The sequence below is a fragment of the Callionymus lyra genome, chromosome 6, assembly GCF_982586985.1.
Source record: "Callionymus lyra chromosome 6, fCalLyr1.hap1.1, whole genome shotgun sequence".
Classification (NCBI taxonomy): Eukaryota; Metazoa; Chordata; class Actinopteri; order Syngnathiformes; family Callionymidae; genus Callionymus; species Callionymus lyra.
Window position 1 is genome coordinate 25,168,490 of NC_141823.1, and position 25,695 is coordinate 25,194,184.

Sequence of the window (25,695 nt, forward strand, 5' to 3'; positions counted from 1 at the left end):
AGTTAGTTTATCTCTTTTAACATTGAAAATATGCAATAGATTCATTGTCATATTAAAATGGAAAAAGTTGTATTGCAAAAATGATTGATTCAAAGAAACTAAATAAATAAAATAAGAATGTTGAAATACAATAAAATGATCTTTTTTAGAGATTTCAACGGGGCAGTATTTCTGTCTATTCAGTCCACAGTAGCAGTAATGTGTTTGCAGTCCTGATAGATTTAAAGATTTTCTTTTTGAAAGTGGCCGGTAAAATTCTGCACAGAAATATACGATTTCTACAACCTCATGGAATGGGTTCAGAACTTTTATTCAATGAACTTGAACATTGATAAATGATAGTAACTAGACTGAAAAGCAATACAAAATGTCTAATTCATTCTTCACGCACTTTTTAAATGTTCACTCCATTTAAATCCTTGTAAACTTTATTGGATGAAGCTTCATTTCTGGTGAATGGAATGGCAAAGAAATTCCTTGAAAATAATAATAATAATCTCTATTTATATAGCGCCTTTCTAGACCAGGGTCACAAAGCGCTTTGACAGCCATTCACACATACTGATGGGAGTAGGCTGCACCACATGGCGCCGAATCTCCCATCAAGAGCAATCAGGGTAAAGTGTCTTGCTCAGGGACACAATGACACAAGCTTGTCAGGAGCTGGGATTGAACCTGCAACCTTTTGGACTGCAGGCAACCACTCTACCATCTGCGCTATGACAACCCTAAAATGTCTCGAATGGGGCCTTTAAATATCTCTATGCGGTATTGTGTCTTTTAATGACAGGGTTGAGCAATAGTGGAAATATATAAGCCGGACTGCAATGTCCTAGCGGTGCCTCTTCTCGGAGTGTGTGTCTAAAAAAGTGCATGTGGGTCTGTTTTTTAGATATGCCACACTGGTGAAACCAAAACCTATAGATATGTGAATCATTAAGAAAATTGAACGCAGCTTTCAGGCAGATCTCATTTCTTAGTGCCATTATAACTAATGCTTTCTTTTTGTACCGTTTGTTATGCTGCTTCGTCCTCACTGCACCTCTGAAACAAATTTCACTCCATCCCTCACCTTGAATCCTTGGTTGCCACAGCAACTGAGAGGTTTTTTTTTCCCTCCTCTCCTTTAACCTAGAATCTCTATTTCTAAAAGTATTTATCCAACAATTTAACTTCCAACAAATTATCTTTTTTTGTCAGTCGTCTCTTCTCGCTCCACCTTGGCTGCACTCTCCTCTTCACCCCCCTTGAGTTCTGATATCTGCTATTTTATTATTGATGCACAATAATATGAATTAAAATATCCTTATTATGTCTGTCGTTAAGTAAATACTGACCAGTGACAGAATAGTCTTCATTTTGATGAAGCTTCATGAAACAGTGTCATTATTATCAGAGTCCACTAGATGGCACTCTCTGCTCTATGATCTATTGATTTTAAAATATATTCTATTGAAACCTCACATTGTTTTAAAACTGAGGGCGCGAATGATGGGCTGATGAAGCTTCATGAAGCAGTGTCATGTTGTTTAGTGGTCAGTAGATGTTTAAAAATGATGTGATGTTTCATTAGAACAGTTGTCCATCTAGTGGGCTCTGAAAGTAATGACACTGATTCATGAAGCTTCATCAGACCAGCACTAGAGGGCGCCATAAAAGTTAGGGTACTGCTTCATCACTCAATCCTTAATAATGTCAATACATGCCAAACTGATAATAGTTTAATGTATTGCAATTGCTAACATTCCATATTAAACATGCAAGAACACAATATATATATATATATTTTTTTTTTAAAATACCTGTTCCAATAGAGCTATTGGTGACCACTTGAGGTTCCCATCCAACGTCAAATGTAACTGTGGGATACATGTTTGCACCATTGTCCCTTTCAACCACTTTGGTCTTGTTCTTGGACTTCCCCTGCAAACGAGAAGAGGCAAATGCATCAGCAAAGACAAAAGTGACCTAGAAAGCATGACTTGAGTTTTACACTTCGGTGCCCCAGGAGCAGTTTCGTGATGTTCTCCTCTAGCACTTGAAACATTTAACACTTCTAATTTTGGCGCGTCTTTGTTCTCAAGGTGACGCAACAAAGAACTGCGAAGGCACTTTTAGTTGGTAGCGATCAATATTGCATGAGATTGACTTGATTTGTGTAGTACCTATGCAGTCCACACACAACATTCCTTTTGACCTCGAGCTTTAGACACACATATTTCGAAATGGATTGGCAGAGACCAAGGTCAACATGGAGTGTGACATGAAGCATTCATACAATCAATGCAAGAAATAGAATTATTTAATTCATTTTGGCCTCGACTAGTTTTAAAAACTAAACATGATTGCGTGTGAAACAGGAATAGAAAAAGGTTTTCAGGCTGCATGGTGAGCATATGGAGAGGAATAGATAAGCCAAAAGGATCCTCTGGAATATTGTCAAACTACGGCACATATTGCTCAAACCTAATCATCTCTGGAAATTACCCACCGTGCACTTGTAAAATATAATGAATAAATCAAACTCATCTCAATCAAAAGCATCCAGCTGTGATTCTAATACATTGAAAATACTGATTCAGTTTCATTTGAAATGAGCGAAGCACATATTCAGATATTAGATAACAAAGGAAATGGGAATTTTAACTAAATTATGGATTAAAATAAAGCTTTAATGATCCCCCTGCTGAGCTGTGAACCTTCCTATGTTATAAAAAGCTATTTGTATTTTAATATATTAAAGGTTCATTAAAAACAATTGTTTTTTTTTAAATATTATTCAACATTGGCACATGAACACATTCAATATCGATTTTCACATTTTAAAGATTTTGAGGACTTGGCATGGGCATTGATATTCAATACTATAATGAAACAATTTCAAGATAGATCAATAAAGTTCTACCTAACCTAACCTAACCTAACCTAACCTAACACCAGTTCAGACATTAATGGTAGTAACTAGTAGCAATGTTCTGATGAAGCTTCATGAAGCAGTGTCATGTTGTTTAGACGTCAGTAGGTGGCGCCATCAGTTTAAAAATTATATCTTCTTTTTAAATAAATTGTATATGAACATGTTTTACCATAGTTCTCTCATGTTTGTGTTGCAATTAAACTTTAGACTGCTAGGTGGCAGCAGTCATTGCATTCTCTGCAGCAAAATAAATAATTAAATTCCAAGAGATCCTGGAGGTGGTTGAGGACAAGAGGATACAGTTCAGACAGACTCCAGCAGCTTTTAATGCTTTTGTTTGGATATATTTTGGTTTAAAAAAAAATGAAAGCAGTTACAACTTCGTCAAGACTCATGTGGTATGTAAATTCTACAACACCAGAGTCAAGTATATACTACAATACAATACTATGCAATACTACAAATACATCCTTGTTCCTACAGTATCTCAATATACATGTTCTTTGTCGCAAACATTCAACATCTCTTCATTAAAGTTTCTGTTCATATTTTGCATCCATTCTTTAAGCACAATTTTTGGCACCGAATTTGTTTCAGATTATTTTTATAACTTGTATTTATTTACCAGGTTAACAATTGCTAATATTGGGAATTAAATTATAGATTTAGACAGACATTCAAGCACATTTAAAGCAAACCATCTCTGAGTATCTCTGAAAATCTTTCCAAAACAGTTGAAAAATATTGTGTTTTCTAAATAGAAACTCTTTCTACTGCACTGTCTTTACACTTCTTTTTTTACTTCAATGAACAGCTGAACTTGAACACCCTTCAATCTCTTGTATTTGTTATATTATTTTTAACACACTCAACAACCCTCCTGGCAGCTACTATCATTAACTTTTGAATCCTTTGCATCAGCAACCTCTACAATCAATTTGCCCAACGCTAGCTAAATATATTCTGTTGAGATAGTAACTCACCATTTTCTTGGCAGAAGAATCAGATAAGTTGAATTTCCTTTTTAAAAACAAGTTGAGCGTGGCAGAATCCTTTTTCTCCACAGCGTAGCATCTCCAGGCGGTCTACACCGGCAGGATCATGTGTACAGAGGCATGATTGTGTTAACAGGATTCAGGCCCAGAGGATGATACGTTGTGATGCTTCTTTATTTTATTTAGAAATACCTGGATGAGACTTGCAGCAGCAGGTATCTGCCTGTTGAAATGTTTCTGTCTTTGCTTCTGTTGCACCTTTAAAGCGAAGCCGGATCCCAAAATTCCCTGTGAATAAACAGAACGCTTGTTAATTCCAACCCTACAGCTGGATGATTCAAAAAGAGGAAATGCAAACAAATCAAGCAATAATTGTGCGAGATGATGGAATTCTTTCTAAATGAGTTAGAATTTAAAAATATATTGTTTTAACAAGTTCGTTTGGCTATTATTGAATCTCACCAGGGATGTGCGGTCAGGGGAGGCAGGTGAGGCAGTGCCTCACCTCTCAATGCATCACAAACTGTGTTGATACATGCAATTTACGCGCGCCGGTTGCTGTGTCTCAGATGCAGAGATTCAGAATGAAACTGATTCAGTTATTCGCCAATATAATGTTGACAGATTTATTTGCCTTGGTTTTCTGCGGTCTGGCTGATGTCTTTAACCATTAAAGTTTAATGTTTGTAAGGGTCTTATTTAGTTTCGCTGATCGGAAATACAACCGCAGTGAAAAGATACATTTGGAGGCACACACTAATGAGCCTCCACAAACATCTCCATTGAGGCAGAGACTTTTAAAGCTAAAGGAAATAAGGTGGACTTTTACAACAAAGTAACGGCAGTTTGTGTGGCGAAGGAAAGACGCATGGACTTTATCTACAGATAAAATTAAGACCAGGAACAGTTGAATTTCAAGTGTATAAAAAAGAGATTTAGAAGAGTATTTTAAAAACTACATTTTGGCCTTTAATAGAATATGATTTGTTTTTCTCATGCTTAGGCCTGACACAATATTAACCAATCAAATTCCCAAAACGCCATTTAATAGGTGGAAATAATTGCTCGGCTTTCAAATTAAGAGCATTGAATCAGTTGCGTCTTCCTTGTAATCCTTTACTATCACGTTCATACTCTATAGTCTATACTGTTTAAATCCACATTTGCTCATCTTTTTCTTTTTCCATTGATTGTTTAAAACAAATTTAGATTTTCAGCCAATTAAAAGGTCTCAGATCATTAAATATAGCAGATTAAAGATTTTGAATACATAACTTTAAATACATTGATAATTAAAACATAATATTTCAGCTTTGACTCTCATGTCAATGTTAAAGATGACAAGTTTATGAAGCTATAAATCAATATTTATCCACAACCAATGACTGCCATAGATCTAGAGGATGTAGAATAATATCCCAACATATCACAACAATTAAAACTGAAACTAAAGGAGTCAGTGCCTCACTAACCGTGAACCTCACCGCACGTCTTTGAATCTCACCTACAGCAGAATCGGTTCACGACCGTCTTGAATCCTGATAATATTGCAAGACGTATTTTGAGGTTTGAATTACATCGTTTCATTTCAAATCCAATCTTCACTTAGAGGATATACAAATAAAAAGTAGTGGTTGTGTGAAGCTCAGAGCCATGTATGATTAATAGCCTGGCACGGAAGGAAACAATAATTGCTTTGGCTAGAGTTGTATTGATTGAAGTGCTCATCTTGGAGACAGCATGATGGTTGCAGGTCACTTTTTTGCACTTAATTTGACTTTTGGAGCCAACGGCGGCTTCATCAGTGGCTTTAGAAATATAGTTTGAAACTTTTGTGTTAATCGTCGCAGAGAAATACATTTACAAAAGTTAAAAAAGCTTTAATAATATAAATGTGATTTTGTTATAGTTGTCAATCCTCTGTTTCAATCTATTAAAATAGTTTTTGTTCAGTTGTAAATGTGTCTTTTAGATCCGTTCTTGGTCCATTTAGGAGGATTTTAAGTTCAAATAACAACAGGCTCAACTTTCCATTTCACTTTGTCCTTGATACACAAATAAGATTGATTTGGTTGTTCTTCTGAGGTGAATCATTTATACACTATTTCTCTTAGTCAGGCGGAATATCAAGGGAACACTATTGGGACGAGAGTCGGCTTTTATACTCACAGCAGGAAGTGCAAAAAATGAAATGGCAAACACAGAGAAGCACGACGCGATGGCTTTTCCCATCCATGTATAAGGAATGATGTCCCCATAGCCGATGGTGGTCACTGTTATCTGCAAAAACACAAAATATCTCAGTTGATGTATTCCATGACTTTGAGCAAATACTTGAACATTATTTTGTTATGTTGCTTTTTCAAGGATCACAGAGATTAACCAGGACAAAGACACATACACCCAGAGATCGACAGTTAAATGGTTTTTTAGACTTCATTAAAAACACTTTTCTTTTTTGTTCACATGGCCAACATCTTTTGTAACAAGAATTATTGGGCCATTTGTCATACTTTTACTCAGATTCTTGAGACTTCATAAAAATATCATTTTATCATTGTGTTGGCATGATCTAGTTTGGGAGATTCTGGCAGAAATCCAAAAACATACAAGGGGAAAACCCTACAAATAAATGAACTTCATGAACCTCAATCTTAATGAAATTTGTGGGCTGCAACTCTGAGGCTACAACTGTTACCACAATTCCACTGGGCTCTTGGACAAATGTCTTTTTCATCTGCCTCACGACTAAAATCCATCTCCACAAATCAATGGCTAAAACATACCTGCTTATTAAACAATATATTTCATTTCCCTGCCACCGTTAAAAAGATAGATGCCATAAAAGAAGACATTTCTCAGAGGGAGTAAGACAGATTGTTTATTTCTCTTTTTTGTTTTTTTTTGTGCGCTTTTGCTTGTGTCACGAAACTTGGTGAGAGGCAGAGTGGGTGGTGATTTATTATCTTGAAACATAATTTCATCCTGTCTTCCCCACACTGCTGATTCCGCCACTTGTGGTCGCAGCCCACAGGAAATACCCAGGAGTTGTCACTGAACACCCACCGGAACAAGATGGATTGTTAAAAACATCTATATTTGACCTTTTCTATCTGCTAAACACTGCCCACAAGAAGTCAATATCTGGAGGAGACTACCAGCATTTTCAATGTGATGTAATGAGCCTTAAATCCCGAAGCACACCTTAATTATTGTTGTATTAATGTCACCAACAAGTGTGTTGTTTGGGTCAGCGTGCAGACATGAGCAGGACACAAACATGCAATTCCGGAGGGAAAAGTTCGAGAGTAATAGGAAAACATATAACACATTTAACACTTGCTGTCATCACAAGAAAGTGTGGCACCCAGTTGGGTTTGAAAAAATAGATAGGCAAAAGAAAAAATAAATAGAATAAGTTTAGATTGAATTTAAATTTTTTTTCTTTCTGCAGTCGCCACAGGAAGTCAGCCCCCTGGGACTTCCTATTCTCCATTTCCTGGTGGCTCAATATGCATCTCTCTTTGGCCTCTTTAACATTTTATCAAAACTTTTCCAAATAAAAAGGGATTGATATCATTTAGGTGAAATAAAAAGTGATATTTCTAAACGTTTTCTTTTAGTCTAAATGATGTTATTTATCATTCTGGAGCTTATTTATCTGTGTATGTGTAAAGGCTTGAATTACCATCATGACAACATTTTTTTCTGGCTTTTCTGCTGCCTCCAATGACTAAATGTGTCTTATTTTTTAAATTATATTTTAACATGATCTGGTATTTTATATGCATTTGAATAGTGAACTAATGCCAAGAAAGGAGCCCTTAATAAAATCTATTACTTCTATAATAACATTTCGAAATACAGAGTCAGTGTTTATATTTTAGTAACACATTTCATCAGGGAAAATGACGCCAACTCAAATGAGGAACTCACTCCGTCTATAGCTCAAAATGTTCGAATACATTTCAGTTAAAACTGTCATCAATCAACTCATATTTTTGAGAACACAATTACACTCTGATGAACAACAATCACGAATACTTACCACTCCCCACCAGAGGGAATCAGCGTAACTTGTAAACGCTTCGCTTCCACCTCTTTTCTCAGCCAAATAGACCAAGTATGAGAAGAAGATCAGACTTAGAAAACCAATGTATAGGGTCGTGATGAGCTCCTGCAAAACAGAGATGAATACATTATTACAATAAAAGGAATTAACAGTTTAAATCATAGAGGGAAACATAGTATCAACTTGACTCTTAACAATGTCTGTGATAATGTGATCTTAAAGTTGAATTGAACCCCCTGTAAGTAAGTTTATGTTTTCACACACACGATAACAAAAACACTGTGAACATTATCACGCTGATTACTCTCGGGCTACAGTGTGACTTTTGACAGAGAAAGTTGCAAAGGATCTCTCTGTGGTGAACTCCTCAAACACCCCCTGGCAAGATCTTGTCCCAAATGAACGTGTGTCAGCAACACAGAAAAAGGAAGAACAAGGACATGTTGATGCACATCGGAGGTGAAGACGACACGTATGACCTACATAACCTTGTTTTAGAAAGAAGCAGTAATATAGATTTTTAACACTATATGTATGTACATGTCTAAAAGGTGATACACTGTGTTTTAACTAATTCATTGAACATGGGATTTTAAATGACCCAAATCTTAATCTCTTCAAAGTTTGTCTGCACTTATGTGGAGGCAAAATATGTTTTCTTATTTATGAGTATAACAAGAAGAACCGCTTTCTGTTCCCAGCTGTTGCTTCTTTATTGGCCAACAGTTTTGAATATTTCTTTAAAAGGTAGCCTGAGACACTTTACAGGTTGTAGTCTAGCAGTTCTTCTAGGTCCCAAAATCATTGTTTATTCATTTTGAGATAAGATGGAGAGTTTATTAGAGGGTTTATTATTGTTTTAAGAGTTACCAATAGTTTCAGTAAGAAGAAACTTTTTATGACATAAATATTGCAGGGAATATATATATATATATATATATATATATATATATATATTAACACAGCTTAACACAAAAAGAACATGGTTGCCTGTGAATAAAATACATTCATATCTTGAGAGAAACTCAGTTAAAATACACCTCCCTGACATTTGGTGGCAGTAACGACAAACTCAGTTGAATAATGAGCTCAAACCAGACAGGGAGAGAAACCATGGATAAGTTACTACTTAAAATTTGGTCAAAATCCACCACCATACGTCCTTCGGTATGAGTGTGTGAGTGAATGAATGTCTTTGGGTGCCCCGTGACAGACTGGCGTCCTGACCAGGGTGTCCCCCGCAAAACGCCAGTGGAGACTGGGATAGGCTCCAGTCCCCCGCTATGCCATAAGTGATTTAGCGGTAAAGAAAATGAATGAATGAATCTGTCTAATGTGTACGAAGTTCAATTCAGACTTTATTAGTCATGGCTTTCTAAATCCAAAAAAGCAGAGCTCAGTGTGTTGAGCTGACGCTGTCGAAGCACTGATGCTGTTAAAAATGAGGTGGCAACTAGAATCTGAACAACCGAACACTCGTGGGAAAGCTGGTGGGATATTTCACGAGAAAAGAAAATGGGCTACGGCTGCAAATAGATCTGCTGTATCTTAGCAAGCAACCTTTTAAGAACTTTTTTTAAATTAATTTTAAAAAGAATCATCTTCAGTTGATGTACTTTCATTTACACTTTCATGTTGTTTATCGAGTGTCAAGCTCTTCCTATCAATCTTTAATACATTTGAGAAGCGTGACTTGAGTCTTGTCTCAGTGCTGTTTAAAAAATACCTTGAAAAAGGTTAGACTACAATGCTAGCATCATAGCGTATTCTAATATGTTAATGAGCGTAAAGCAGAGCAAGAAATGTAATCAATGGTTACATTTAAGCTTAATATAAATGTTTTGGTATTTAATATTTCTGATTAGTTGAAAAAGAAGTATTGTGGGTTTGCCTGGAGTATTGTATATTTGTGTAGTTAATGTGGCAGCCATTTAATCCAATATAACGTTTGTAAATTGAACCCAATATAACTTGTGTAAGTCACAGGGCAATCTCAAATGAGTGTATTTTACAGTGGTGTTCTCACAGATGAGAACCAGCATTCTTTCCTACCTATGCAAGTCCCATTCTCACCTATGGCGATGAATCCGTGGCTCTGACAGCATGAAAAGGTCAAGGCTATAATTGAGGCTAATAAGGGAAGCTAAGGTGCACGGTCAGATAAAGTGTAAATGCAGATGAGATGAAAAGCACCACATTGTTTTATTATCAGAACATTCCATTTTGATTTAATCAGACAATAATTCATTATTGTATTCAGGGCATTTTTAAAAATAAAGAGATAATTGATCAGGGATTTTTACATAGATAAGATTCATTCCGTTTATCTCCAGCATGTTCTTTATATCATGATAAATCGGGATGAGATGCTTATTTAATACGAAGGCACTCTGCCGCTTGGATACAATTATTAATGTGTTATTGGTGACTCTCAGGGTCTAATTGCTTTTGGAAACCTGCTGCGCTTATTTGTGCTGCTGATTTGTCAACAAGCTATCTTGGCCGCTGTTGGTCATGTATTCACCTGCTGCGCCATCGAGTACTTTAAATCCCCGGGTAAGTCACTGTGCAATTGAGCTCAGATCGTGAGGATTAAACGTCGGAGACGTTATTGGATCCAAAAATATTAAACCCATTAATCTCTTAAGGCAACGGCAGGAATGAACTTCAGATAATTAAGAAGAAAGATATTTATTGTTGAGCGCAGATGGGGGCTGTGATAGATTGAAAGTCGGACCAGAATGAAAAGTCGATAAATGTCAAGAAACTTGATTAACTATTGGAATATTTAATTCTATGCACTGTAGGTTGTCCTCCGTGGCAGCGTAGTGATATCCTAACTCCCAACTTTTATGCAAGACCATGTGCCCTCTGAATACTTTCTTAACCCTGTTGCCTGAAAACAAATATGTTTGTGGTATCCCTTCTGTTCACCTAGACCCAGAGACAACACAAGGGTGAAGTAGATTTTTTTTAGCTTATATTTATCGATAATATAACGTAACAACTTTTATACGCTACCATACTGATCAGTTTCATGACTGTCGAAACATTTCTCAATATTATTTGGTAACTTCAAATAAGCTAGTTAGTGAAACTAAGCATTGATGGAGAGTTTATTTTCGTTTTTCAGAGTCACTCATTGCGTAACATGAGTTAAGTATTGTGTATCGGTTTAGGGCTCACCCATGATACTAGGTAAACATCTCAATAATTAAAGTTATTTTACTCAAAATTTAAACTTCACTCATTTTCTACTCACCCTTATGTCGACTAAATGTTGGGATTATTTTCAGAGCAATCTGTTCCTTTTTAGAGTTATAGGCAAAAATGTATTACTCTTGTCGATGCTTTAATACAAGATGGACGTTACAGACGAGCCTCATGGAGGTATTTGAATGTTTTTAAGTTTGTCTTTTTGGACAAAGACGAAGACAACTAAGCTTCAGTAACTTCATTAAAAGGGACTTTTTTGTCTTTAACTCTTGAAAATAACGTATTTCTCTGAAAATAATCTCAACCCTTAGTGAGTACAAAATTAGTGAACTTAGTATTTTATGATGTTTTATTTACTTAAATGTAAAAAAAAAGAAGGTCCATTCACATCTACATATCTTAAAACAAATGACTGCTAAGGATCATATACGTATATGTATATTTTTGTGTGTGAGTGAGTTCAAAATCCTTGTTTGAAATTGTATATAATGGTTCTTGAATTGTGTTGTAATGACATCTTATTTAATGCAACAGTTGTTGTTTATATAAACATTGATAAAGGGTTCAGAACCAACCATGTGTATCACCATAATGTAAACGCATGGAAATAAATATACATTTTTTCTTTAATTGGTGTTCTCCTTAATCTTCTTCTGTGACCTGGCAGCCTTTAAAAGTCAAAGCCACCCACATGCTAACGGATCTGCCAGGAGCTGCACTAAGTCTCCACGTTTATAAGTCGTGGAGTGCTGCCGAGTTTATATTTGAACGTTGACGTCACTTAGAAGATAGTGTTTTCAAGAGTAGAAAATAAAGACCGACAGGCTTCCAAATCACTGATCGGTCGTGCTTATCTAGATCCTTTCATGAAGCGCTCCTGATTTAACAGAAATCCAAAAATATAGATGGGGTTACATTTCCTCTTACAACGCCATACTTAATGTACTTACATATAGTTTTCTATATTACAGTTTCCTTCCATAGCCACGAATCAAATAAAGGCAATACTTTTTGGATTGTTTTCAAACACTTGGATTCAGTAAACACTAAACCCGTCCATACTACGCCTACTATGTTGCAAGTAGTCAAGAGCTGAGAAAAGTTAATAAAATAACTAAATCACAACTAATCACCAAGTTAGTAAATAACAACCTAAACTATTGCAAGTCAGTTTGGATGTAAAGTAATTTGAAATAGACTGATTTTACTAAAAAAAAGTGCTGAGTGTCAATATATGTATGCATTGGTAAAGGTTGGGATAGTTGGGCAGGACTATTAGATTACACATAGAATAAATGGCAAACAAATAATCCAAATATTTGTTTCTACAGTTAAATACACAATATGTCTTGTTCTGCTGTTAAATACAATGTAAAACTCTCTCTTGATAGATGTACATAATAAATATATGTAATAAAGTATATATATTGTATTGTCTAATTTGGATAAAAACACTGTTCTGGTTCTCATGGATCTGGAGCTTGTAATATATGTGTATTCTCGTTTACACTATTGTTACAGTTTATTTTCATGTTTAAACAAGAAGGAGCTGCAGTTGAAAACTCTGCAGCGAGAATTCTGACTCCCTCTAGTAGGAGAACTCACATTTCTCCAATTCTTAAAACTCTTGGCTGCCAGTTTCTTTCGGGATCCATTTTAAACATTCCTGTGTTTTTCTTATGCATCTTGATCTTTTAAAGTATATATTTTAACTGTGTATTGTGTATATTGTTTAAGCACTTTGTGACCCTGGTTTAGAATGGCGCTTTACAAATAATCTTTACTTACTTACTTACTATTTAAAGTATAGTAAAGCCATCATCCCAAAGATTAAAAAATAAAAAGAATCACCTCAACCTCAAGCATACTTCTGAGTTATAAATTACAAAAGCAACAACTTTTTGGCAAGATTCTGAGCCTTGTGTACACCTACATGCTCCTTAAAATTGAAGGTTCAGTACATTTCTAGTCAAAGGTGTAACACAGACAAAGAGAAAAACATTCCTACAGAGCCGGAGTGGAAAGCGCAGACAGTCATAAAATAAAGAGCAGAAGTAACATAGTTGAGAGAAGTAAAATGTCAGAGAACACTCGGGGTGAACCAGTCTTACTTTGATATTTATACACTCGTGTGTACATGTTTTTATTCATGATCTCATATGTCTCACGCTTGACCGTTCCCTCTGCGGTCCGGGGAGGACTTCTACACAAATATTTGATGGCCGCTGTTCTGCGATTAAACCACTTGAAATAAAGAGGAGAGGTTTACCAGTTAGTATAGTTTGAATGCATATCCAGGGACATTGCGTCCACAATTATTCCCTCATAGACGCCTGCTTGTTATGCAGTGACAACTGAGGTTGGATCTAATCCCAGCTTCATTTGAGGACACACAGGGCCTACAGAGTCCACTTATATTTATTTAACGACGAACAGGTGATTTAGAGGCAGCAATTTATTTAGTGACTATTTTTTAAAAGATTAAATTTATGGCCAGGAAGCTTCCATGTCATATAAAGATTAAGTATAATTTCTGCAAAACTTTGAAACATGAGTTCGATGCACTTCGAGCACAAATTATTTTACTGTGGCTAAGACAGTGTTTTCACTTCACTTAGGCTATAAAAGCATGATTTATTTTCTGCAACTGAACATTAAGCCTTCGTCTGAGAAGTTATATTATAAGTAAACTAAATTATAATTGTGGTGTGTTGTCTCCAAACGCTTCATTTTCTGTGTTTGAATAAATTATTTTAGCATAAAATGATAAAGCATCATAGAGGCTGGAGTAATACCGTTTTTAGAATTATAAACCATTTCTTTATGTATGTCTTATAAATGCGTCCATAATAAAAGATTAAGTTAACGTCTAAATTTTAATCTAAAGTAGTGATGTGCTGATGAAGCTTCATGAAGCAGTGTATTTATCTTCAGAGCCCACTAGATGGCACTATCTTCTCTAAAGTCTATTACTTTAAACAGCTATTTATTAAAACTTAACATAATCTTATAACTCAGGGCGCAAGCTGCTGGTTGAAAAAAAACGACTTCATGAAGCTTCATCACTTAAAAGAGCTTTCAAAATATAGAACTCGCCATATCTGTTTCCAAATAATAAAAGTTAAAAGAAAAATACTTTCTGCAGGTTAATATTGTGACATTATTTTGGTACGGATTCCAACAGAAGTGATCTACATCAAAGGATGATGCGAGTAGTAAAATTTGAACTGCGAGGTTGTCAACACAAAACCCCCTAGTGGATGCCCGGCTTCAGCATGAGACCAGTAAAGACTTATTGTGCAGCAGCGTGTGCTTAACCCCATCGCATTCAAGCATAAAGCCTGTCTCAACGGTTTACACATAGCTACAAGGAGTGCATACACAGCAGAAAAAAAACATGCCTTGAAATAAAAACTATCTTGAAAGAAAGCATTTTATTCTACTCTTCATTTTCTCCTGTACATCACACACATCTCAATATTCTGGATGGCTCATTTGTTTCATGATGACAAACAGATCATGATTGAAATTAAAATGTCAAGTGATGTGCTTTGCATTGAGGAATAGTCAGCTAGCGTGGGAGTGTTAGTGTGTGGTATTAAATGAGATGTGCAGTATAGATTCAGTATTACATTCGTCTAAAAAATGCAAAGTGACTTTAAACTTCTGACATCCTGAAAGTGGAAGGGAACATTTTCAAACAACCTAATGAGGGGGAAAACTTTAACTTGCCACCAGAGATGAATCGTCTGCACATCCACTTTGTTCTTAGTTTGCCTGTAATCTAACTATTGAATTGCATTTGGAAGTTGATTCTTGGATAAACTGGGGGGTTTTATAAAGTAAAAATTACAAAGATAAACATCTGACTATTACTGTTAAAAGCAGATATTCCACTACATACACTTACAATTTGAATAAATAGTTTTTAAATCATTTATTTTAAGAAAAGTAACACTTATCTCACTGCCTTTAATGATGAATCACAACAGTGAGGACGAGTACAGGAGTCTGATATGTTATTTTGTGGACTGGAGTGAGAAGAACCACTTGCAGCTGAACACCTCAAAACCTAAGGAGCTGGTCTTGGACTTTGGCAGGTCCAGGACAAAGCCACGTCCAGTGTCCATCAGAGGTAACCAGGTGGAGATGGTTGACAACTATAAGTACCTCGATGTGTGGCTGGACAGTAAACTGGTCCTGCAACACAGACCATGTATATGAGAAAGTTCAGAGCAGACTGTCCTTTCTGAGGAGGCTCTGATCATTTAACATCTACATGTTCTACCAGTCTGTGGTGGCCAGTGTCCTGTTCCATGCTGTGGTGTGCTGGGGTGGGAATGTGTCCAAGAGGAGTGTTAACAGGTTGGACAGGTTTAGAAGGGCTGGCTCTGTGGTTGGCATGAAGCTGGACTCACTAGTGACAGTTGCTGAGTCATCCTCTGAACACTGTCATCAGTGAGCAGAGAAGCAGATGGAATGCAGGAATGCTTCTCCCCAGATGCAACACTAATAGACTCAGGGACTCATTCATTCCTCAAGATTTAGTAGTTTATAACTTGGAGTTTGGGGGCAGGAGCAGAGTTAAAAGATGATGTAATTTATGTTAACATTTGGATCCTTTTTTTGACATTTGATTTTATTTTTAAGTTTTCATCCTTTGATATGTGCTCTTCACTTTTGCACTTTGTCATATCTTTGCCCTTTGTTCTTTTTATTTGAACATTGTTCTTGCTTTTATGAATCCTCTGTACCTTCGCTCATCTGCTGTGAACAGGAAACCTCATTTCCCGAAAGAGATCTCCAGAGGGATTTATAAAGTCTATCTAAGGATTCAAATACAGTCTACATGAGCTTTTGAAAAAAAAGTTACATAACAAATCTTTGCAGAATAATTTAAAGTTCAACATGCAGACATGAAACATGATCTCAGTGTATTGGATTTGCGTTGCTTGTAATAATAAAAAAATAATAAAAACTGCAAATGTAACAAGGAATAATCACTTTTCAAGATGCACAGTATGAAAACAACTTTCTCTATCTGACTTAAATGATAATATTTATGTGATGGTCTTAACTTATAGTGTGATGAGATACTTTGACTAGAAATTGGAAAAAAAATATACTCTGTATCAATTTTTGTAGTGTAGCAGAGACCAATTAAAAAATGAAGGTCAAACAAATTGAAAGAGCTGAGGAATGAAAAAGCCCCAAAAAAAAGAAGCAAATTGAAATGAGCCAAGGACGAAACAGATGGTTCATCCAGTTAATGAGTTATTATTGTGACATGCATGTGTTAGCATTTTAGGAATCATGGCTCCCAATTATCACACTAGTATAATTCACGCTTCATGGCAATACAAATGATTCTCTTGGACAGGGTCGGCCATTTTTCTTGCATAAAATGAACAAAAATGGGAACTTGCTAAACACAAGTAAATAAAGTCATACTATGACATTTTAAACAATTGTTGCTGTGAGAATTGATTCAACATGATCAGTTCCACAGTTTTACTCATGAGGGCTGCATGAACACAGAGAGAAAACTTCCACACGATATGTTGTTTAGATACATTTTCTACCCCTTGAAGGAAAACAAGCTGGTGTCACTGTCCTTTTCTCTCTTCCCTCGCTTTAAGTTCTTCTTTTCCCAAGAGTCTAGATTTACTCCATCCCAGTCAACATCTTAATTGAACACGTCACAGCTCTTTATCTCTTCTGTCTTTCAATCTCACTTCCTTCCTTATCTCCTTCATTCGTTTCCTTCTCCTCCCACTCTCTCCCTCCTCCGTCTGTTCTTCTAGTTTCTCCCTTAAAACGAGGCCTTGAATTGTTACCTTTGTTAGGTCAATTAAAAAAAACAACTATTGACTTAATATCATTTCAGGACCAGCATTGTGTAGCAAAAAAAATCCCGCCCTGGGTAAACACTCGATGACAGTGACCTGACGGATGGATGGTCCAGGGGAAATGTCCGGCAGCGGTCATTTTGGGGAAAGAGGCCAATAGCTCAGCAGCCAAGCGGACAACACTTTCTTACATCTGAGGTCAACTGTGGTTGATGACCGGCCTCGGCCGTGGGGCTGCGCGGTCATCAGCGAGGGGCGATATAAACAACCGGGAGGACAACACCATGTGCACAAATGCATTGGTGCGGCGTTCATCACACTCTGTACGACAACATTCGAGACAACTGTTGTGGCCATAGGAGATAATCGCCGACGCTGCTGTCTCTCAGATGAATGAGTCCCTGGAGGAACCAGCAGCCGTGTTTGACAGAGGAGTTTATAATCCCGGACTCACAACAAACATTCACACCTGCATATTTATCATCCTCTGAACGTGGGTTTCCACCTTGGAGTTCTGTTCAATTCAAATGATGGACTCGTTTGAATGTGGGCCACTGAGGAGGGCGTCCCTCTTTGGAGATTAAAAACGCTGCCGTGGGGTTTATAATTTGAAGCTGGGGTTCAATAACACACGACAATATAGGAAATAGGACCTGTGACACGCTGATGAATATACTTGGATATTCTTAGATGTAACTTCCTATTCAACACAGACATATATAATTTAATATACAACAGCAAAAGGCTCAAGGATTTGCAGAATTTGCAAAACATTCATTCATCATTCAGTTACGAGTTATTTTTCTTATTTAACTTTTCCCCTATTCAGACAGTATATGAAAATGTTTCCTTTAAATGAATGGTGGTACATTTAGTGTCCATAAATGTGTCTCAGTTTATTATTATTTTTTTGCCTTTTAATTAAGAAAGTTTTCTCTGTATTAGGAATATTACAATTTATGTATTTATTTATTTGATGGGGACAATGCATACGTTCTTCAACAATGGAGGATCTAAATATGCCAAATTATAGCAACAATGCTAATTTTCCATCTATTGTACGTAGAAAAATTACACAATAGACTAAATAAAACAAAAAAACGGTCCTTAATGCATTTGTTACTGGGCAACACCGAAAGAAAAATGTGTATCTTTTTTTGTTGTATTTATTATTACAATTTGTTGTTTTAAAAAAAATTACCCTTTTAACCGTAACATCAATAATCTAACATTAACCCTGTGAATCTGCCAAAATCATGAGCCTTTTTAAGTTTACTAAAAAAATAAGCCTGGAAACCTCTGAAAGACAAGGGTAAAGCAAGAAGAAGAGAAACCCGTCATTCTCTAGAGATGGAAAGTACATGTTTGTTATTGTGTGAGTTTTTGATTCGACATTGGTTATGGGGAACAGAATAAACTGAATGTAGCCTCCTAGAATGAAAAAGCAGACTTTATCGCATTACATTTATTTAGTTCAGTCTACTCAAGAGTTATACTATTTAACATTTAATAAAGTGACATGATTTTCCAGTTATTCTGTGGTTATTTTATTTAACTACATATTAAATTATTCAGTCTATTACGCAAGACAAAGTATAAGATCCCATGTAATGCAATAGGGATTTATATTGGTATTTAGGTTGTAATTTCAGGATGAATGAAAAATTCTGATGCAAGGCAGGGTAGATCATCTTCAAAACAGTGTGAACAAGCTACATTTTGAATTCAGAATTTGACAAATGTTTCCTCTGATTGTTTTCTTTTGAGTTAATTAAATTTTCTAAAGCCTTCAGAGTGTCCATGTTTCCTTGTTAGAGGCTTTAATGCCAAAAGCATTTGAATAATCTGACCCAGATACCAAATATAAAATAAAAAAAAGTTCAATTAAAGCTTATTTTTATTTATCAACATCTTAATAACGACTACATTTATTTGTATTTTAAATAAAAACACAAAGCATCTCATGTAAACAGATGTTAGTCACCATTTAAAAAGTAGCTTAATGAAAAAAAAATGTTTCGGCAAGTTATGCAATTGTTATTCATTTCAAAAGAACAAAACAAAATGTCTGCACCTGCCGATGGCTGTAAACTACAGATCCCAGGAGACGCCACGTCCCTCCCTGACGGTCGACGTGAAGCATCCGCAGGATCTGAAGGAAACGTATCCCCCTGCAGGAAGAAATCAGCCGATAAGTTCACTTGTGAGGTGAATAAAGTCGGAGAGAGAGCAGACATTTTTAACTACAAACGCTAAAGTGAGACTAATGGAGACAGTCAGTCTAGACTTCAAGCTGCTGCTGACACCATCTCAGACATACGAGTAATAACTGGAGTTGAATAAGTCATCTTTCAGGAGTAATATAGTGAAATGTAAATGCAACTTTTCCTGACCAGAAATGATCATTGCAGTGGGTTGTAATAGCGAACTCATGTTACATAATACGGTCCAAATGATCCAATGAAGCAATCATTTCATAAGTGGTCAGAATTGCATTTCAGTCGATTGAGTGACGGTTCACACAGATTCACTCATTTCACCACCATTTATTACTCTAACACAAAGTCTGTACCCATTTTTTTTATTAAACTATGTTCATATAGAAACATCTTTTGGAGCCATTTGAGGATTTAATTTCAAGAATATGTTACCTGTAATTACAAACTGACCCCTTGTGTGGAGAATAAAAGTCAGCCCCAACACATCCAGTTAAACAGTCAATGTTTTTTCAGGGAGATGAACACAGATTAGTTCATTTTATCAACTTAAAACATGAAATTTATCTGACATTAAAAAGTTGATGGTGAGATGACAACACTACTGCTATTTTCTTTCTTCCTAAATCAGTGTTTTATTTATTCTTATTTAAATGGTTCTTAGCCTGATGAATCTGTCCCTATGGTCACAACTTTACTTCTAAACTTCTAGATGATCACTTGGAAACTCAGAAAAAGATGGTATGACAAGATAAGGAGCCCTATAAAAGCTACCAATACTTGACTGATATTTAAGGTCTCAAACGTTGTGATATAGAACCACCATGAAGTCTGGGCTGTTAACAATGGTTTGGCAGTTAAAATACCTCACACATGTCAGTAAAACCAGACAAACTCTTACCTCACAGCAGATGTGGCTAGAACTTGTCCCTTGGATCCGACATAGAGCACAACCAAAGAGGCGACGACAACAATCAGGTCTGTGAGAGAGTAAAAGGAAAAATTAGAATTTTCAGATAAAAATGTTTGGATTTAGAATGGAAAACACTTACACTTTTAGTTCCATATTTGGTTTGATTAAAGGAGAGAAAAATGAATGTCAATCTGTCATACATAGGAACATTTGGTAGGAAAAGATTATCTTGACTTTAGCTCGAAAAAGAAAGTTGATTTGTGTGTAAAAGATTACAGAGTTAAGTTAATTGTTACTTATTTAGAATATTTCAAGGAGCTGTGGCCCGGCGGTGAATTAGTTTACATCTCCGACAGTGGCCTCAGTTTCCCAGGTGGCTCTTGTCAAAAACCTGATGGCCCTCCTGCGTGTGCGCATGTTGAGCACTTACCAATTATGACGATCGGCTTTCTGGCGAAGCGTATTCGGCCCAACACGCCGATGTACTTGCTGCGGCAACCTGCTGACCAGAGGCGGACCGAGTATTCCAGTCCAAAGAAGACGATAAGGAAGATCTCCTGCCGGGAGAATTGTGTTACTAGTTATGTTGAATCAATACATTTCATCATTTTGATTCTAGTACCAATTCATGTACATGAAAAACTTCATCATTTTATTTTTAATATTATTTTGATGTGGCTTTTTCTTGTATTTCTAACTTTGTATTGATAAATATGTATATTTATACGTATATAATATTTATGGTTAACCCCCCTATCTAGCATAATGAAGATAGAGAATGGTTGACTAGGGAGGCAGAATAATAAAATACTGTTTTAAATTTACCTTACATTTAAAAAAAATATCATGTTTAATCAGCTGAATTTTTAATACAGGTAGAAAATTGGTTGACTTCGGTTTATGATTTGGTTGATTACAGGTTCCAATGTGTAGCTGAAAACTCAATGATTTAACCTGTTTGATGATTATATAACAAAAATTCTGGATTAGTATAGTTATTAATGTTCAATTGGTGAAAACTGATTCAATATGTAACTGTAGTTGTCGTTGTATCCTATGAATATATGTTTAAATGTGATTTTGTCTAAATCAATGATTTTTCTTTAAATATACCAGCTCTACTAAAACAGATGTAAAGGACAAGATGAAAATGAAAAAAAATGAAAAATATAGAGTATATTTGTGTACACTAATATTTTTAAAAAGCCCTGAAATGATCAGCATAGTGTCACAGTCATCATAGTACTGAAAATAATTCAGTAATATTTGGTGGTGATTACATAATCATAAAACCATATATATTTTGAAAACTGTATTCAGGAGCTTAGGCAATTTTATCTGGGCAAGAAAAAAATGTTGCCTCATAGTTTATCACCACAACCAAGTATTAACAAAGGATTTACTTAGTACTTAGTATTTAAACAAGTGCCTACTTTAATTTAATTTAATTAACCTTTCTTTAACCAGATAAAACACATTTAGATCAGGATCTCTTTCACAAGGGCGTCCTGACGGCCAAGAAAAGCAGTAGCACACAGCGTAGTTGAACAAAGTCTACAACAACTACAAAACAAACAGTGAAATACAAGAGTGCAACTAGACAAACATAAAGTGCAGGATTTGTGGTCACAGTAACAATTTAAAACATAGGCAGTGGATTTCAGTTGTGTGTATTTTAAGATGGAGCGGAAGGCTCTCAGTGAGATAAAAGTTGCAATTTTCACATTTCGATCCGAACGTGTCGAGCAGAGATGTGCAAAATATAATTTGAACACAAGTTATAACAGCTTCTGGTTCGCTGAAGAACGGTGTTTGAATATATTCTTGGAAACCAAGCTGAGAAGAGATAAATAGTAGTAGGTCTGATTTAGCTTCATGAAGCAGTGTCATTATTTTCAGAGTCCATTGGATGGCAGTCTCTGCACTGTTTTTCTTTGTTTTGAACAAGTGTTCTAATGAAACATCACATCATTTTTAAACTGATGGCGCCACCTACTGACCTCTAAACAACATCACACTGCTTCATGAAGCTTCATCAGACTATTACTACTTTATACATGAGAGTCATCAGTGTGTGTTTCAGACAGAGTGGACAGGGAAGCTTTAGCATTCGTTTAACACAAATTAAAGTTTATTTAACATATGTGATCTATGATTAAGAACTACATAAATGTTAATATAAATGTCACGCTGTGCATTAAAAACTTCTGTATGACTGAGGAGGAATAAAAATCTCAGGTATAGTCGAATATAATATAAGTCATTTACTTGTATTAATAGAGTTATTTTGATGTTATGTGGCTCCACAGACTACAGTGAAAGGATAAGTCATCATTAAAAAAAAGGAAAAATAAAGTGAAACAGTCTGGTAACTGAAAGAGGTCAAATGATCTACGGTGATGAAGGACAACTGAAAGAAATAGCGAATGATAAAAGATTGGAAAAAAAAATAAAACAAATTATTCATTCCTGGCTCACAAAGGCTCAGACTGATTTAGATTACTTTTGACAGAACTAAACTGTGCTTCCGGACTTAAAGCTTCACTAAGCTAACAAAGATGTCCGGGGCAAAAAAAAAAAAACGTTCCTCGAAGACTTTCTGTCGGAATGGCTTTGCACAGTAAGGTGACAATGTAAAAATAGAAAAAAAGTCTCTTTAAAGTTGGCCTCTGGTCGCAGGGATCGTGTCCAATTTGTACAGCAAATGCACTGTTGTCGATGGGATTCTGCAGTGGTCAGTGTGATTTTTGCTTTTTCCCTCCTTGTAGAAGTCTTCACGTTGATAAACTATATTTGAATTGATTCACGCTGTGATTATAATCTTGGTTTGTGTCCTCTAGGGGTCGCTTTTTGAGCATCAGTGACGTCAGGTTTCTGTAGCTAATACACGCCACAAAAGCAACAGAGAACCGCTGTCTCGGACTATGACTCTGGGGCGCTGGTAAAAGTGACCCTGATGTTGAAGTTTTTATTTAATATTGTGTTCGGATGCAAAGGTAACAAGTTGTTAAAAGCTTTCCTTTAGATTTGAATAATTAAGTTTATTCTGTATTATGTACGTCAGAGCGTAATTAAAACATGTTTTCATTTGTATCTAAACAAGGGCATCATAAACATTACTATCCATCATTAACTTAAAGTGTTGATTCTTACATGTAATATATAGTATAGGGCGGAAAAGCCCCACTTAGAACATTTTTCACCAGTCACTGGTATTTATCATAACATTTCCTTTGAAAAACATTATTTGTTAGGAAGGATCATTAATAAAAGAAACTGCCTGTGATAGACAAAGTGTTTTTCAAAGGAATAATTGTCTTGCAAAAAATATTGCTGTTTTACAATTAGATCAACTGATGTCTTTCCAGCAGCAGCATCACATGTCCGATGTAAATATAAAAGCCTCATTTCAAAAGTCCCTTTCATCTGTTCGGGGGATAAGAGGATTTAAAAAATGTATCAGTCGCATCTCAAAACTTGCAGCTCTGAGGAAATGAATGGGCCAGTGTGAAAGGGGACGCAATAACCTTCACACGCCTCTTTCCAAAGCACTACATTGAGGCTGACTTCGAGTGAATCAATAATCTTTTATGGATTTGAAATTGAAACCTGAACGCTCTGCAAGGAGCATCAAATCTGGAGGGAGTTAGAGTCAATACATACATTTTCTTTTCTCTTTTTTTAAGATAAGTATTGGTGTAAAAACAGTAGCGTCTAACATGGTTAGGAAATAAAACAAAAACAACCTTTCTGTGAATAGCTGTGGAACTTGAGCAATGCAGTATGATGAAGGTTTGTCAGATTTTTCACTTTGATTGTCAGGCTTGCATCACATGATATTCTGAAGACTTGCTCAGTTGTCTATCTCATTAAAATACAAGTCAGTTCACTTTTTGACCTCGGTTGTGGCTAATGAACTAAACTCTAGCTCGTATTAGCTTTTATTTTTAATTAAAAGCTTAATCCTAAAATAAACTTTTGATCAGTACAATCTTTTTTCATGGCTTTATAGTCTGATGAACCTTCATGATGCAGTGTCCTTTTTTCAGAGCCCACTAGATGGCACTCTCTGCTCTATAATTAATTACTTGAATATAAAGTTTATTGTTTAATATCCTTACATTTAACAACATTTTGACACAAAAATAAAACTTTGTAGTCACATGTTGAGGGTACAACTGTGCAAAATGTAGCTTTTTCACACCGTTTTGAAGAGCATCTACCCCACCTTAAAATTAGGAGGAGGAATAACTTAATTAGTATGTCCTACAGAGTCCCACCAATCAATTTCATATCCTCGCAGGAAGGAACAATGATTTGAATTTTTATCACATTAAGCAGGAGCGAGCGTGGGACCATCCACCTGGTTCGCATCGTTCAGGAAAAGCCTCACACAGCAGCTCAGCCTTGAAAGTCACATAGCGGGAGGTACCGTGTCGTCACGTGACGTTGTGAGGCATTAAAACTCCCACCGGGGGGGGGGGAGCATATAAATGAGATTTTGCCAATAACTGGAGGCTAAACATCCGTTATGTTTGATTATATTGGCGGAACGTGGACGGAAGTGGAAGCTGTTTTTCATAAAGGTATTCCAGTGAGGAATTATATGATATGTATGTTGGATAAATAATACTCGAAAGACTTGTTTCACCAGCCTCAGACAAACCTCTCTCAAGCATCCATTTCCTGCTATAAAGAACAGCAACAGCTGGGAAGCGATTTCGTTTTTTTTTTTCTGTTACAGTAATATTAGACATGAGTCATACTTGAGTAGAACATACCATATTTTCTGCACTATTAGGCGCACTGGATTATAAGGTGTACCTTTAATGAATGGCCTATTTTTTAACTGTTTTCATAAATAGGGTGCACCGGATTATAAGGCGCATGGAATAAAAGATACAGTCAAACGTTTGACTGTGGTTGCGTTATGCATCCACTAGATATAACTGTGCTAAAGGGAATGTCAGATAAAGTCAAACTTTAATAAGTGTTCTGACAACTCCGTTCGCTTCCACGGTAACGATGTTCAAATTTCAAGCATCAGCGCGTGAGACTGGTGTTGATCGCAGACAAATGTTGAGCGAGCAGCAGTGAAGTTAAGTGCGTGTATGACAGCTAGAGCGCGCGTGTATGACTGGTTGAGCGCAGAGCAGAGTGATTTTGAGTGTAAAACAACCAAGACACACTCGCTCAAACCGGTAGCAGTAATATCACTCCATAGACGTCCGCCATGATGTGAGGTGCATCATTAATCACACCCTGTGACGATGCAATGACGTAATCCCGCCCACGGCGTGTCGGCTCAGTCGGCGCAGAGTCATGAAAGTGTTTGTAAACCAGTCACCCACCAGGTTCGTTTTTTGAGAAAATTATAGGCTTTAAAGTGCGCTTTAAAGTGCGCTTTATAGTGCGGAAAATACGGTAATTGGTAGATCTGAACGTGTAAACCACATCTTTAGGCTGTAAAGTTTTAAAGTTTCCTGTTCCCCATTTGTATTTAAAGAAATAAAAAAC

The 25,695-nt window shown here is 36.1% G+C and overlaps 1 protein-coding gene across 1 annotated transcript in view; it reads right to left on the reverse strand.

Annotated features, from left to right (window-relative positions):
• The window catches only part of kcnq1.1 (potassium voltage-gated channel, KQT-like subfamily, member 1.1), a 61,653-nt gene that overhangs the window by 16,325 nt on the left and 19,633 nt on the right, over nucleotides 1-25,695 (reverse strand). Inside the window, exons 3-10 of the mRNA XM_087794429.1 lie at nucleotides 20,609-20,735; nucleotides 20,167-20,245; nucleotides 19,124-19,220; nucleotides 7,961-8,089; nucleotides 6,082-6,192; nucleotides 4,105-4,200; nucleotides 3,901-4,002; nucleotides 1,803-1,923 (exon numbers count right to left, since the gene is read on the reverse strand). Coding sequence (XP_087650555.1) covers nucleotides 1,803-1,923; nucleotides 3,901-4,002; nucleotides 4,105-4,200; nucleotides 6,082-6,192; nucleotides 7,961-8,089; nucleotides 19,124-19,220; nucleotides 20,167-20,245; nucleotides 20,609-20,735 — 862 coding nt within the window. The remainder of the gene's footprint in view (nucleotides 1-1,802; nucleotides 1,924-3,900; nucleotides 4,003-4,104; nucleotides 4,201-6,081; nucleotides 6,193-7,960; nucleotides 8,090-19,123; nucleotides 19,221-20,166; nucleotides 20,246-20,608; nucleotides 20,736-25,695) is intronic.